At 40.0% G+C, this 17,135-nt stretch overlaps 1 protein-coding gene across 2 annotated transcripts in view; it reads right to left on the bottom strand.

Moving 5' to 3' along the window:
- Nucleotides 1-17,135, bottom strand: part of tmem132e (transmembrane protein 132E) — a 349,939-nt gene that overhangs the window by 92,996 nt on the left and 239,808 nt on the right. Inside the window, exons 1-2 of one of the 2 annotated variants that reach the window (XM_010737271.3) lie at nucleotides 9,786-10,489; nucleotides 8,208-9,174 (exon numbers count right to left, since the gene is read on the bottom strand). In XM_010737271.3, the coding sequence (XP_010735573.2) occupies nucleotides 8,208-9,174; nucleotides 9,786-9,864 (1,046 nt within the window). In that variant the 5' untranslated portion in view covers nucleotides 9,865-10,489. Of the gene's footprint in view, nucleotides 1-8,207; nucleotides 9,175-9,785; nucleotides 10,490-17,135 lie in introns of those variants that run through there. The other variant, XM_019252827.2, reaches the window with a different exon arrangement.

Here is a 17,135-nt window from a genome sequence, read left to right as displayed (position 1 = left end):
TGCTTTGGAAAAGGTGGAAAAGTACAGAAAATCCTCAGGTCTGTCTGTGTTTATCCATCTGTCAGACAAACAGACTTTTAATCAACTGACATGAGACCTATAAGAGCTTATCAAAAATACACAATACACAGCAAAGCAGCTGATATAATGACATGAATGTGAAGTGAAGATCTGTACCAATCACACAGCAGCTCTGAGATTACAGTCTTCACTAGACCAATCCAATGGACAAAAAAATGTTATGCATTTCTGTAGAAGCAGAACTTTCATCGCCAATCTGCAGATGAACTGGAAATGAAAGTGTTTAAAAACCAAAGCAATGAAAAAGAACTGAGCTTGAAAGAACAGCATTCAGTAATATTTTACATCATATTAATTAGAAAGGATTAATGAAAGCCATTTAGACAACAAAAAAAAGCACGCTGATGAGTGGGAAGCAGTGGGAATAGATCATAAGGATGAAACTCTACATTGTTCCCTGCAAACATATGGTTTGAAAATCACATGACGTGAGATTTGAAAGAAAAAGTGTGAAATGATATTCACACAAATCCTGAGCACATCACAGAGGTCCAGAACAATTAACACTGTCAGAAGACGTTCACTCAAGTTTGATTAAGTGGTTACTGGGGGAAAAATGGGAGCTGATTGTGCCACCTCCTGCAGCACTTTTCTAAAACTCAAGATGTCATTATTACACATTTTTCTGTTATTTATCCTGCTATGTGGTTTATTTAGAAAATCTGGGATCTTTAGCAGCATATTAAACTGTTTGGTGGCTCTGTCTGCATATTTTTCTGTCTAATGAGCCCACCCAATCAGAATAGTTGAAGAGGTTAATGAATAAGAGGTGAAGTATATGCCACTGGTCATGGTAATAATGCACAAATGTGTGTCCCCTGATGAGAATGTGACACATCTACTGATTAAACTGAGGCTTTTCTGGCTTAACAAAAGAGAATATTAACAAGCTGTACTGACAGGCTAGGGGGAAAAAAGATGAATATGCAGATAGTAGTGTAAATGTCTAATGAGTTTACAGCTGTATACTTGACTCACATGAACTGTGTGGGTTTGAGTCGAATGTCAAATCTAATTGGTTGTGCCTGGGTTGTTGTTTGTCCCAAAACCAGCAAACCCACAATGGATATGGGTCTAAAATCTAAATATTCTTAACTAGAATTGCCTAAACAAAGTTACCTATTCAAGATTAAAAAATGGCTGATTTACTTTAGTAGTAGTAGCCAAGCGCTGGGACAAACCAGCATAAATATCTGCATCCCGTCTGGCATAGAGAGCTGACACACGCAACTTTCTTTAAGCATTAAAAAACTCAAGCTCAAAACAGCCCATTTCATTAAAATCTTGGCACACGCAGCATATCCCCCTTTTTGTGATTTGTGCCAACAGCCTTTAAGAGGACATCCACACACATTAAAGTTCAGGATGGTAAATACTTTACCCCCTGCTGCTTGACCCCAAATTACTTGTTCACTGTTCAGAAAGAAAGAAATGGAGGAAGCAGTAGGCGATGTAGTGGTGATGGTGCAGTCCAAAAGAGAGGCTTTATTTTGTCATCAGGAAAGTGGAAGCACTTTAAGGCAAGAAACTCTTCTGACCCTACTCTTTTATCAGAGATGACTGCTGATAAACAGCAGGCGATTCTGTGACGCCAGATGTGTCACGACAAAGCAGCCCGCGGTGGAGGCGTCACTTCCCAAGTCATACGATCTGAACGCATGCATGCTCCCAACAAGAGGTGCTGACATTTCCCATCTAAGCTTTGGAAAAAGACAAGCTGATACTGACAGTGACAAGGGGCTGAGGTCCTTTACGTGGTGCAAGCAACCCTCTAGCTACCGGGGATGAAGCCACCACTACTGGTGAATGTGGGTCATTCTCCGAAGGCTTCCACTGCGCTTTCTCTCCTGAAGCCCTTTTTTTTTTTTTTGGACCCAGGGCATTTGAATACTGCATGTTGTACCCAGTGCTCTGGAGTACTGTACTATTTCCAGGAGCTTTGTACCATGCACATAGATGAGGATAATATGAATATATATCATGTGTGTGTACTGCAACAAGGCTGTGTTTACTTAGGCAAGCAATGAGTTACCAAAACCTAAATTGGCAGCTCATAATTGACTACATTTTACATGCATGCAATGACCTTGCTGCTGTTTAGTCTTCTTCAGGTTAAGGCTAAGTCTCCATATGAATGAACCAATGAACACAATATTTCTGGCTACTCAGCTCTTTGGCAAAGCAAGGATAGCTCTAGTGCAGTGGAAATAATTATCATTTCATTCACAACAGTGATAGTAAGTACTTGCTCTTGTGCTCGTGTTGAAATAAGAGCGTATTTAGTGTTCACGGAGGACAAACAAACACAGGGCCACATGGCATAACAGATGAAATGCCTTACAGCCAAATCAGAAATCTTTTGACAGTGCATGGGGAGTTATTACACAGTATAAAGTACATCTGGAGAACTGCAGATTTTAAGGCAAACTCATGAGATAATACTATAAAGACTTCACAAGCATTTTAAAATTATCTATTGGCCAAAGCTTTTTGGTTAATGGGGAATTTTTTTGCGTGTCCTTGAAGCTGTGACAGAAGCAGAATAAGGTTTAGAGATTTAGTGAGATTTGACTGATATCACTTTATTACTCTCTCAATGTTTCTATCTGAGATCACAATATGGAACTGTATAGTAGATATAAACCACCATCTTGACTATCTTGTAAAGACATTAAAACTCACACTTGGCTTTCTCTACTGGCCAAAGTCCTGAGAAAACACTTAGTTGCTGACCTTTTGCTGTTGCTGACTGATTTAGGTGGTACTACTTACTAAATTGCTACAAACTTGACCCTATGTATCACTCAGCCATGAGGTATATAAATAATTTTAGCTTTAGGACCCATTATTGTCCCTTATACAGCAACCCATTTTAGATCAGTTTAGAACATCTTGTGCATATATTCGACTTTCTTAAGCCAGAAGTCATAATCTTAGATCACACGTCTTCAGCTTGTAGTGATTTTTACCGCTCTTGCAGTGCTTGCCTGATTGCTGCCTGTAAACTGAATTGTACTGTAGTATGTAGTCTGTTATGTATCAGATGCCGCCATCACATCCCTGATCACCTTTAAAAGTAGTTATTGCCGACTCTTTAGCTGCTAAATGCTCCACTGTGTTCACCAGCTAGTCATGAAACAGCTCTTTTTTTTTAACAAAAAAAAACAAAACAGAAATGTAGTTGATGAGAGTTTGTGTGGGCGGAAAAACTCAAACGAGCTGCAGATTCAGGTGGTAATTATCTCTCCTTTCACATTCGCCATTTGGCCAATTGTTAACACAAAAAATACAGATTAATGGAGCCACAAGTTTTCCAACGAAATCTGATTTTCACAACAATATTCCAAACACTGGTTTTAACCTTTATCTAGATGTATTTCCTAGTTTATGTTCTGTCCCTGATGAGGAGTAGAGCTTATTTCATGAACAAGATACTGATAAAACTATTTGTAGTATTTCAACTAGTAATGAGATGCAGATGAATAAAGACATGATTTTCAGATGACAGAGCACAAAAGAAATTAAGAATGTCATTCTTCACTATGAGAAGCAAAGCTTGTTAGACAACATCCAATACATCCACACATATAAATATACATATACTAGTCCTCCATCTTACTGCATGACATGCACTCATGTAGACACACACAGTGCACGTTTCTGACGGCGCCGCTGTGGCCCGCAAGGAAAACTAGGGCATATTCCACAAGTGGCTGTGCTCTGGCCTCTGTCCGCCTGGCATACCATCATCTGCAATAACAAGTCAAGATCTTCAAAGCCTGACAACTGAAAAAGTAGAAAATCGGAAAGAACAGGGGCAAAGGGAGAGTCAGAGCAAGCCTTCTGATTCATCTTTAAAGACGCTTCTTATTGCATCTTTAATCATCTTCCTCGATGCAGAGGGACGACTCGACTGTTGGCTTCCAGAACTATTGAATTCACAAGCTATTGAGTCGAGTCACTCAGGAGGCTTAAACTGGGCTTTCTTCTCCCTGCCCCATCTCTATTTTTTAACTCTCCTGTTTTATAACTCATCATTTCCATCCCTGTGAGGTGCTCAGAGGGGCAAGCTGTCTAATACTGTAACTGCAGTGGTATATGGATGCTAACATGGTCAGGTAAATGTTTCAAGAGACAGAGGGATATGACAAAGGCTTCCTCTTGTACTACAAAGCCCTGCTGTAACTTTGTCACACCGTGCCTTGACTGACAGAATCCCAGAGCCACACTTTTCTCTGATTTAATGAAACTATTTTGTAATCTAGATGTCAGATGAATGCATACATCAGTAAAAGTGGAAAAAGACTGGCAGGCAGAGACTGAATGTTATGGAGGACTTTATATTATGACTGACACTAGACAGACTAGGGAGTCTTAAGGAGTGTAAACGCTGCTCTGATGGTGTGAAGACAAATGCTTGAGATTCTTGAGGGGCCTGTGGGACTTGGTTAACACTCTAGTCTGGCAACAAGGGGGATTGTGAGAATATATACACACTAAAAACAAATCCAAAACATTATTCACAAAGTCATTTCAGATTTCAGCTAACCTCAGAACTAATAACAAATAGGCCAACAATTTGTTCTTTTTTCAAAATAAAAGTATTGATTTTCCTGTAACTGACTATTGCCTGATTGACCGTTGAATACATTCTGCGATTTCTTTGTAAATATTTGTAAATAACAGATTGCATCACTCCACAGTTAAAATATCTGATTTATTTAGTTGATTACTAATGAAAGGACACTAAAGCGCTTTGTACCCAAGTTGTTAAATAATTTGTGTTTTTAAAAAAAACAATGTTTCAAATTAAATGAGTGGTTTTGTCTCTTCGGTTTTTAGGCTCACACAGGGCAGGTTTCACCACTATTTTTGCAATGCAGCTATGATCACTAGAGCAGTTCATTATAGTTTATAATTTTGTCTGGTCCCCTGGAAGACTAGCAACCACTTTGTGGAAACTAATATGGATCCAAATAAAGAAAAATGTGCAATGTAATTAGAAAGACAAAGTCCAAAACTGCAGAAGTTGCTTCTTAATTAAAGATGTTTTACAGTATTATTTGTAAGCTACTGTAATTTCCCAAAGGATATGATAGTAAGATATGGTATGAAATTTCATTAGGTAGTCTTATCTTTCAGGTGAAGCAATAGCTAATGCTGTTCAATGCATTTTTTTTATTTTTTAGATAAACTGCTGTGGACAGAATATTAAACCGTATCAGAGCTGATGTAAAGATACAATAGTATCTGTATGCACAAATGCATCAATGAGCTCTTTATGGAGGTTGCTGTCATGGTTTTACTTAAAGTTTACTATTACTAACCATGAGTTTATTATTACTATATACTATCAGGAGGTTATTACTGTCACGTTAATTAACATCATTGTCATTATTGTCTAGGTGGTTGATGTCCAATGCAATGATTGGCTGTTTGGGTCATAACTTTAATAGGTAATCCCTTGCTCCTTATGCTGCATCCAGATAGAACACAAGGGTGTCATATTTTGAAGCATAGTTGTGCTATGAAGTGGCAGTATTTGATGAGGTAGGAGTGAGAACTGCCTGCAGTGGAGCGCCATTTTAAGGTAAGGAAAACATATTCATATCATTTATCCCATTTCTGCCATTCTGCCAGTAGAGCTCACTCAATCTAACATACTGGACCTATAAATGAAAGTGAAGTCACTATAAATAAACCATTTCTGCAGGCATAAATCATATTCAATTTCTGTTGGACGTTAATGAGTTATCAAGGCCTAATTAAAACACTACAAAAGTGGTAAATTTAGATCTGTAAGAGATTCAGTTGGGGTTACAACAATCATATTTACAGTATGTTTCATCATTCTTCCTGAGTTAGTCATTGAGTAGTCAGCGTATATTTCCCACTGCCTGCACGCCTACAAGCAGAGAGAAACTTAGTCTCCTCAAGCGGTGTCAAGTGCAAATAATCATTTATTCTCTACCCCTGAATATTGTGTTGACAACCGAGGAGAGGAAAGAAGTGCAGAGACTGGAGAGCCTCATGCTCCCTCGACTCTATTTCCATAGGCAGTGAGGTCAAACTCAGAATTTAACATTGGCAAATATTATTTACCGGAACTGCCATTATGGTTCTTCTGAGACAATTCTAACGTCAAAGAATATAAAAATGATTTTTTTTTTCTCAGAGAAAATAGGAACATTTTTAAAGCTGGTGTGCCTAGAAAACAGAACATTCAGGAGCTGGCAAACTGACGGGTGTAAAATAGTGTAAAAAAATCTCTTTTAAATCTTCTTACATTGTGCATTTTCCTAAATTGACACAACACAAACCAGGAGCAGGTAGTATTCCAGCACACCGGATGGGTACTTAAAGCAGCTATTATCAACATTTTTTTTAAATAACACATGACGTGAAGCAGGTGAAAGTTTACAGCTGCACCAGTGAAAAAGCTAAAAAAACAACAACTGTACAGAGTTAGCAACTAGTTGATGGTGGAACATTTAGCAGATGAAGAGCAAAATGTCTCCAAAAAACTGATGATAATCCATCATACAAATCTATGTAATCACTACTTATAATTATATACAAATTAAAAAGCACACAATGGGCACGGTTATAATGACTAGTTCAATTATCAGCTAGATGGATAGAGATAAAACTAAAACAGAAGATTCTGATTATCCCTGTTCTTTCCAGTATGCTCCAGATAAAGTTCCATTATTTCAGTTTGATAGGCTTATGTTATTTATATGCTAATAAAATGAAGTCATGTATTTGTAATATGAGAACAATCCGCATGTATTTAAAGTCAATCATTCCTTTTATTCCAGTTCTGCTGAACTCAATTTAACACAATTAAATGCCCTTTAATAGCTAATAAGGGTTAATGTGGGGGTGATATTATAGAATGTAAAGTGGATAGAGTTTACTGATCTCTGTGACTTAAAAGTATTATTTATATTTAAATATGATGAAAATATCTTCCCACTGGCATGGTAAATATTTAATTTCAAGGAAAAAATATAATGTATGTAAGAAAAATGTGTAGAAAAATGCAATACTTAATAAGGTTGCCCACATTGCGCATTCAGTTTGTTCTACATGAGCATGAAATACCACAGTGTATTTCAATATGTGATCCACAACCGTTACCTGGTCAAACAGCGCACACCTTGTGCTTTTAAAGAAGGTTTGCATTATTCATACAACCCTCTTCAGAGAGAGAGAGAGAGAGAGAGAGAGAAAGAGAGAGAGAGAGATCTCTCGATGTTAAACCACCACTTCAAAAGGTGAACCGTACTGTGCTGCTACATTTTAACCCCGTCTTCTCCCCTTTATCATACCTGAATTTAATTAGCATTGGCACATCACTTGGCTCAGTGAAGGAGAAATTAATGAGAAGGATGAAATATGTGATTACATACTCATTTGGCTCTTTAGACTTAAAATGAACATAAATGGCTCTGCAACATATGTTCAAGAAATCCCCAAGACCGAGAATATTGCATGGATTGGAATTACATAATGTTGGCCACACTTACTTTGCACACCGTGATTTTATGCTATCATAAAAAGCTGCAATTAATTTTGAGGTCATGTAAAACCTTTATCTAATTGTGCTGCTTTGAATGAGGCTGAATACAAAGACTGGAATGAAGACATCCAGTGCTGTGATAATTGTTCCATTAATGTAAGTCCTATATTTCTTATAAGGTTGTCCACTGGGGACTTCACCAGATGCAGCATCCACGCTGCATAGCTTTGTTTACATGCAGTCTCACTGCCTTAAGCCTAAACCTTGGACAAATTGCAGATGATTATGTGTGAGCATAATTATAAAGGAAGATATAAGACTGCAGCTTATAACAGGAAGGAAATGACTAATGTTTAGCTAAAGTCTACCGGGAAGCAGGAAAATAATCTATTCATCAATAATAACTGGTTTACGTGATTGCATGGAAACAGGAAAATTGACATTATGAGCTTCTGCTATGCATGTAAACAGCTTGATACCTTCTTTTAAATTCCAAAGGGTAAATGTGCAAATATAAACAGATTAAATGTGACATTCAGAGTGGAAACAGAATAAATCTGGAGGCAATCAGTCATCAAGATACATTTCAAAAAAGACTTACTTGAGGCTGAACTGTTCAACAGTGGAGTTGGGCATCAAGTAGAGGAAGATTTTGAGGGTTTCTCCAGGTTTCAGGGGCTTCTCGGGCAGCCTCAGGAACATGTTCTTGTCTAACTGCTTGTCTATCAGTAGTTGCTCCTGACTGGCCTGGTACAGGCTGATGCTCCCAATGCGCAGCAGGGGGTGCTGTGACAGAGGTTCTCCCCTGGAAACACCAGCACCCCTGTGACCTGAGCCCTCACTGCACTCCCCATCCAGATTAGGCCCATGAAGCGTGTAGTAGAGCTCAGCCTGGAGGGTCTCACTTGTTAGCCCATCCAAGAGCCCGTCGCTGGAGCCTTTCCTCCGACCCAGTGGGGCTACATTGGTGTTAAACCAGGATGGAGGCAGGTCCAGCTGGGCCAAGCATTGCGCCAGGTTGCCTTTCATACGACAGGAGGTTTTGATTTCACGGACATCCCGGAAGGCGTGCAGACGGACGCAGGGCAGCTTGTCCTGAGCCTTGAAGTCATCCCAGTCTCGGCCAGCGATGTAGAAAAACACCTGGACCGTGGGGTTGTTGGAGAAGACCCGTGCCTGGACAATAAAGGCTCGCACCTTCCAGTTGACTGTCAGCTGGCCGGGAATATCCAGTGGACTAGCTGGCTGGAGCAACTCCTTGGACACGGCCTGGTCCCGGGAAAAAGGCCCGAAGCTTATGTTGATGGCAGGGAGGTCTTTTGTCTGGAAAACCACGAAACTCTCAGAGCGCTGCAGTGGGTGACCAGTGCTGGGACTACTGCTGCTCTTACCGCTGCCGCCAACTGTTTGTCCTGTGATCTGAGCCTCCCGCAAAAAGAAAGCCAGCTGTGCATTGGACATTTTGAAGTTGGCGGGAAGGTACACATTAGGTGGCGAAGGACTGGCTGTCATTGCTGAAGAACTGAGGAGGGCATCTGAGCTGGTTGGAGAGATTTTACCTGCAAGAGCTGTGAAGAGAGGAAGCAGAAGAGAGAGGTTTAAGTCTTAAATATAGAATCCCTCTTTTTGTTTTGTTTTTACAGAAAGAGTTAAGAGAAAAGAAAATAAGAGTCTCAATACGTGATGAAGGCAGAGGCTCAAAGAGTGAGTGAAAGAAACAATGAATGAGGTGCCAGCAGGAAGTCACAGAGGTCTGCTCTACTCAATCAGCCGTAAAGATGAAAAGGGTAGAAGGTCAACACACGCTAATCAGATGATAACTGGTCAATACATGTCAAGCATCCAGAGCACAGGTTATCCAATGAAACATGTTGTTCACATTGTCAATGTGTGTGCATGACACGACAGCTTCAGCTGGGACGTGAACACACATTCAATCAGTGTTTGGCTATTCAACAGTTTGAGCTGGAGCACACACAAAACTCACACACAAATCTTTTAAAACTGACAAAAATATAAAGCCTGCATAAAAACAATATGAAACAAGAAACTTGTATTTGAGTAGTGTTCACATTGTCATCCAGTGTGTTGCACTGCACTTGTTGAGAGTAACAAATCAACACCTGAAATCAAAGTAGGGCAAAATCATTGGAGAACAAACAGAATAAATGTGACATACTTATCAGAATTACCCAGAGCTGAGCACAAAAACATAGTTGCCTGTCCGCATGGTCCAAATCATAGATTAAAAGTCCCATATTCCAAACTGTTTTATCATTGAAATCGCATCCTTTAAATCTGGAAAAAGAAACAAAAATCAAGAGGATCTTTCTTTAAAAACAAAGCCTCTTCAAAATGTTGAGTTTTTCAGCAGGCACTCCACAGAAGTTTCTCTCTTTCTTGGGTTCTTTTTCTCTCTTTTTGGTTTCTCTTTAGAAAATCTTTGTCATGAGTTACAGAAGAATAAATGAGGCTGAAAAAAGGAAACAGCAATAGCTCCAGCAGTTCTTCACTTGGCCACGTTCCTTATAACGATTCCACCGGGCTTCTTGAACTTGTGCTTGTCTAATTCCCCGTGGCTTAGGTCTGGGTTTTGAGAGTAGTTCAGCCCCACGTAGCAGCTCTTTCAATCCCAGACTGTGCATGGCTCCAGGACTGACTCTGATAGACAGGCAGAGCCTCCTCCCCGGTTGGTGGGCTGTACGGGAACTATAGACAAAGCCTTTGACGCCGCCCCATCTTGCCACACCTAGTCTCTAGTCTATAATCACCATTTTAGCTCCCGGTCAGAGCTAAGACACACAGCCCTCAGAGGACTCGACTTACACCACACACACACACCGGCACACACGGAGGCGAAAGAAACAACACTCTCCAGCTCGATTCATCCTCTCCCTCTGGACGTGTTCAGGCAGACTCTTGTGTGTGTGTGTGTGTGTGTGTGTGTGTGTGAGGTGGGGCGGGGGATGGATGTATTGCTTGAATGCCTCCAGGCAGAAAGAGAGAGAGAGAGAGTCAGAGAGTGAGAAGGGGAGAGGGAGGGATTAGGTAAAGATTATTGATGAATTAGACTAGCTCTCCTTCCCTTCTCCTCCTCCTTCTCCTTCTTGCCCTCCCCTCTCCTCCTCCCCCATTTCGTCTGCTTTTAGCCCCATGAGAAATCCATGAGAATGAGGGGATACCGGGGCCCAGGGGGGGGAGGGGTATCTGGACTGCCTCCCTGCCTGGTTCACTCACATGTGCCAGGAATTCCCATAATAAAAGAGAGAGGGATCCAGGGATGTGTGTGTGTGTGTGTGTGTGGGCCCCATAAACTGAATGGCAAACAGTGGGGGCAACAAAAGAAGAAGCCACAGCCGGGGAAACATCACGCACTTACAAATGAGCAGTCGTAGCCATAGAGAAGGCTGGAGGAACTATAATGATGAGAGAAGCTACTTAGAGGCTGTCTAGTCTTTATCGACCGAAAGCTCTCTACCTGACAGGAATGAGTGTGTGTGTTTGAAAAGAAGTACTGCCCTCGCCTAGATCAACATTAAAAGCAACAAATATGCACAGCAATCCATAAACTTCCGTACGGACTCCTCCACCAGAGGGCCATCAGCTTCGCAAACGAAGAGCCATAATCTCCCATTGCTACTGTGTATGTTACCAGTCATATGACAACATTACAAAAATTTCTCTACGAACAATCTCAGCCTCAAGAAAGGATTGAATATGGGCCTCACGTTTTTAAGATATATACCTACAGCTACCAATGTTCTAAACACATAAGTGGCCCTTTTCCCCCTCAAACGTTTAAGGATATGATTTTTTTGTCGTGTTTGAGAAGTAAGTAGATATCTGAACTGCATTACAGACCTTTTTGCTCAATCTCTCTCTATGTCTTGAGGCAGGAGTAGCCTAGAGCTCAGAGAGGTTGAATCCCAGAGACCTGAGTTTAAAATCTTAATGTGTAAAATTCTCCCCTACCTCCAGAAAAACTACTGTCAAGGTGTCCTTGGGCAAAGGCTCTTAAAAGGTTCACTCCATGTGTTCCACAAGCACCTGCTGCTGGCCAAACAGCCCAAAACAAAATGGTTTCCAGCTTGCTGCTGGGTTTTTTTTTTTTTTAAATGGTAATTTAGTTTTTAAAGCATTTTGCTTCAGACTTGATACCATTGACTGCTTCTCTCCTGCATCTGTTCATTAAAACGCAGCGAGGCCGTGGGGCCACATCAGGGAACTTAAGGTAAAACTGTGACTCCAAGCAGCTTCCAGACATCATTCAATTGTGTGCAAGCCAATAACAACACAACGTGTGGTATCATCAGTGGTGTGCAATATAATTTACCTGGTGGAGCAAGTCAAACAGGGTGCAGCAGGAGCGGAAATGTAAGTCACATTTTAGAAATGTGAAGCAATTACCCTCAGAAATAATTGGCCCTTTACAGGGAACTGACTTGTATTCTTTACACTTTTACAGTTATTCTGGCATGGCACAAAATATTATCTCAGTATTTATTGAGAGTGATCAAAACATTTGACACTGTGGTGGTCAAGGAAACTGAATGGTGTTGTTAGACTTTGGCTGTTATTTTGAACACTTCTAAATGTTTAATCATCCAGTGTGTCACTAGTTACAGAACGTGGCAGAAATTGAATGTAATATGCATAAATATGTTTTCATTAGTATAATCACCTGAAAATATGAATTGTTACCTTAGAATGAACTTTTTATATCTACAGATAAGGCGAGGGTGAGGCGAGGTGATCAGCAACTAGATGCCACTAAATCCTACACACTGCAACTTAAAAAGAGTCAGTATTAACGCTTTTAACAAATTATGTGAGATTTCCTTGAGCACTTTCCTTTTTCAAAATCTAAATAGAAACATACTTTGGACCACCCTGCTTAGGAGAAAAAAGTCCCATTTCCCCTTTAACTACTGGAAATCCCCCACTGTCCTCCAGAAACTCCACTGTCTCCACAGTCTCCTGTCTCCACAGTCTCCTGTCTCCAAGCACCACACATGGAGCAACAGAGCCTTCTCCATAGCTGGCCCTCTCCATCTGGAACCCTCTGGAGTCGACCAACCTGTCTACATTCAAAACACAACTCCAAACTCACCTTTTTAGAATTGTTTTTAGTATGCGATGAATGGTGTGGTTGTATACTGTCATCTATAATTCCGTATTAAACAGCATGTTCCTGCAATCCACAAATGTACTGTATTTGTCTTTTTCTATGATAATAAAAGCAACAAAAATCTATTGTATTACTGTATTTTATCAAATACATATGATTTGTCCACATTTGCCTATGATAACTTATTGTGTATACAACCCTGATTTGAAAGTTTTTGTCACTTTGAACATTAAATACCTTGTTACCTTAAATTTTGTTTTACATAACACTCTAGCTAGCATGCACATCAAGCATTCCAACAGAGACACATACTGTGAGAGGAAACCCTCATGTTATGCCTGAAGGTCACCACTCCACTGCCAAGGAGTCTCCTAATCCCTTTTAGATGTAATAAAACTATACAGTGACAAGGCATGCGCTGAATGCCATCAAACAAAACAAATCCGTGCCCCTTACCCTCCACCCCCGAGGCCTTATGGAGTTATCTGAGAAGGTGATTACAGCCTACGATGCATCGGGGTGCTCTTGTCTCATTTCAGTTGAACAACATCACTGGGTAGGTGGGTTTGAAGGGGAGCATGGGCCCAGATGGGCTTCCAGAGTGAAACCCTATCGCCTTCCGTTTCCACTTGATGTCCTATTAGACCTCGGGCCAAATTGAATTGAATTCTCTTCCTGTTGTGCTCCCATTACTTGAAACATCTGCTGTGTGTGAGTGTGTGTGTGTGTGTGTGTGTGAGAGTGTGTGTGTGTGTGTGTTTGTGTATATATATATATATAGGTGTGTATGTGTGGTGTGAGTGTGTGTGGCAGGAGAACGAGTGGGTGTCTAGTCTAAGGGCACTTTGTATTCATCAGATTACTTTTACTTTGTCTGATGTCAATTAATGAAAGTATTGGGCCACTTTGAGGCTGAGGCCGTGCTATTCTACTTCTACTGTTATGCCAATACCAGTCTGCAAAGACAGACGCTTTACAGAAGAAAAAGACACAATACTGCTGATTTACTATTCCAGTGGAGAATCTAATCATCAATCCACTTATTGGAGGTTTTTTTTTTGTGTTTAAGCACGAGATTAACAACAACCCTTTCTTCTCAGAAGCTAATGCGGGAAAGCTTTCGCACAACAAATTTGTCCTCATTCTCACAAAAAGCAGGCGGTTAAAACGCGTAAGACTTGAGGTTAACTTGTACTAAAAGTAAATTCACTGGCTCTGAACACTGATTTATGTCATACTGCTGGAGAGGCAAATATCTAGGAGGCGAAATATCTGGAAAAAGAGCCTAGCAAGCATATATACCTGAGATAATGTATGTTAAGCCAGACTTAAACACAACTGTATTTGTTATTTGGTACACTACATATTCTACGCATTCAAATTTAAAAGCATCTGGAAGTACCTGTAGTGCTGCTGTTCAGTCTCAAAAGCGTTCAGCAGACTGAGGCAGAAAAGCTTTGGTCTATAGTTAAATGAAACACTTAAGTGTGCATCTTGCTGCCCATACAAAAGCTGTCAATTCTAAAAGCTGGCTGCCAAGTCAAGGGGAAATACATAGAGAAGGGGCAGACATTTGATCTTGAGAAAGAGGAGTGCATAACGTCTCTTCAAGTAAAAGGTCAGGAAAAATTGTTGAGAGTTCGGTGAGAGATGGAGCATCCTTACAGCATCACTAATGTTGCAGTGCCAAGGGTTTCCCTATCGATCTTTATTTCACCCTTCAATCCCTCTTTTCTTTTACTCTGCTGTGAGTATCACTGTACTGCTACTGCATTTGGAATGGTGAAATAATGCCTCTCAAGTCTCCCAGCAAAAGACTCATTCAATATCATACTACATTACAGAGCAAGATTATATTTAACAAACACAATTATTGCACTTTTTCTTGTTAACTTCAGCACTCCTTTCTTTTGCAGATTCCACTTTTGCTGAGACACGTATGCAAATAAAGACCCAAAATCTAAAATGGTTCACATTATCATTCAATTAGCTATGAATGCAATTCAAAGTGCAGATGAAAAGACATGGTAGCCTGGGGATGAAGGCTGTATTAGCACTTGAAACACTGTTGGAATCCTATTTTTGCCCCTATCTGAGGAATGTCTATTTCAATCTTGGTCAGAAATAGACCTGGATTACCTTTACAACCCGACTGAAGCTGGATTATCTCAAACTGTGCTTGCTTTTTATTTCATCAGTTTTCATCTACTGCACATGCATAGAAAAATGAATCAAATTTCAGTCACGCTGGGGAAGGTTTGTCCAGTTCATGTGTTTGCATGCAATCAGATCACTTAGATGATTTTGAGTAAATCAGTCGCTACATGTGCCACACGTTTCTCTACATTATATGTACCCCAAAGCGTGGACACATGTCTAACATATTTCCATTAGATTAAACAGATCTGAGGTTTGAACGAGCATGTCAGTATGCATCATGTGGTTCCATGAATTGTCCACCAGCAGGTTTTTACAATGCAGAGAAGCAACACCTGAAATCTTTTTCATTTATCACGGTTATGGGTAAGCAATCTATCAACCAGAGCATTAGTTAGTTTTGCATAGAACCAAATCAGTCTCCAATTGGTGTTTTGTGTAGCCACACACTTGACAAATCAGACAAATTTTACAGAGCTGCTGAGCCCACAAAAGTCGACTATCTTACCACATCGATCACATTAAACCATACCTGACTGTTAGTTTGATAGCTAGCAGAGCAATGTCATAGTAGGAGATGTGTGTTTGGACGTCAGTTATTTTGGACTATTACAATCAATCAAAAGCCTCTGATTACTCTTTTGAAAGAAAGAGGTGTTTCATAGATTTGTCAACATTCAGCATTGTGGAAATGGTGAAAACTTTTTTCTCTCCCTAACTTCTTGTTCACCTCTTAGTCCTTGATTGTAAAAGGAAATCCCTTATTAATATTCTACCCTCTAGCCATAAGCATTGCTTGACCTTTACAACTAATTAAACTGGCATTTAATCTTTTGTTTCCCAGTGCAGAGTACTGTACGTAAATCTGACCACATATGCAGTATGTTTCTATGTATGGAATATCACCACTAGTCTCTGACTCTGATAGGAAAGTTGTTTTGGGGATACAAATTCATATATAAATCTGTTAGAAGAGGGATAATTTACCAGCTCCAAAACCCTTCAGGGAAGCTCAACCTTGACTTCTCTGTGATGGTCGATACAAAAGGATAACACAAGGAAACGAAGGGTTAATGATCTAAGACTGGCAAGTCAAACTTCCTCTGGATGAAGCGATTCCCGTGTGGGGCTTAGGAAACGGTTCGAAACTCGTCCTCAATTTCCAGTCAATAGCTTCCTGTGGCCAAGAAATGTCCTGACACAACAATGTAATTTTGTGAATCTACAGGGTCTCACTTAGAGGAAGAAGAATGCTTCCTCTGTTAAACTCTCACTTTGTAACTTAGTCAAAGAAGACCGGTGCATTTCCACATTAAATATGTAGCATGGTTTTAATGAGGCATAATTTGGAGATTAAAGAGGAAGAATATATAACCGGTGTGACACCATCTGTGAGAAATGGAACATTTCATCATTGATCCTTTATTACGCACTCATAAAATCATCCATAATTTATATTATCGGCCACTCTTATCTGGTCCAGCAGAGACTATCTGGGTGAAGCAACAACTGAGGTGGATATAATGAGGTCTTCTGATTAAACACCAACTAAGAATCATGTCATTTTTCCTGATGAGCAGAACAGATACTAACACAACAGTTTGATATCAAATATTTACCAACCATTTAGTCAAAAGCTGAAAGGAAGTATTCTAAAGGTAAAAGGTGATACATGCATGAGTGTGCATTGTGCGAGGCTAAAGTCAATATCTGTCGAAGAAACTAAAACATGCTAACTCGGAACCTTCTGACTAATGATCTGCGGCTTTGCAGCAGTAATTCCCAAATGGTTTGAGACTTTAAAGGTAATGCATTGCTCACTGATATAAACTAAACAGATTTTTCTACAGTCTTCTCATGAAGGCTTTTACAAGCTGTTATGCATACGCAGTTTCATATTTAAATCATGTTAAATGGTTGTCTCAAATGGTTGACTTAACTTTAATCCTATGTTACGTCTGCCGCTGTCTCACCCATAGTATAACGTTGCTTGTAGAGTTTTGGTGCATGCAAATCCAGGTGTGTGCTCGCAGATTCATTCCTGCAGGTCCCTGACTAGAGCGGAACTAAAATTTGTGATGTCTATTATCCAACGTATTTGTCATTGTCACATTACGTTAACCTAGTTTTAAATACACACTCTTAAGTGGTCGGCACTGTGTGACCTCATGATGATAAATTAATTTTGGTTTTTACTATGGAGAATTTCACATCTAAAACATGTTTTAAGTTTAAGTGTGGTTG

This window comes from Larimichthys crocea, chromosome III (assembly GCF_000972845.2).
Source record: "Larimichthys crocea isolate SSNF chromosome III, L_crocea_2.0, whole genome shotgun sequence".
In the NCBI taxonomy this organism is placed as follows: Eukaryota; Metazoa; Chordata; class Actinopteri; family Sciaenidae; genus Larimichthys; species Larimichthys crocea.
This window is presented reverse-complemented; position numbering and strand designations above follow the sequence as displayed.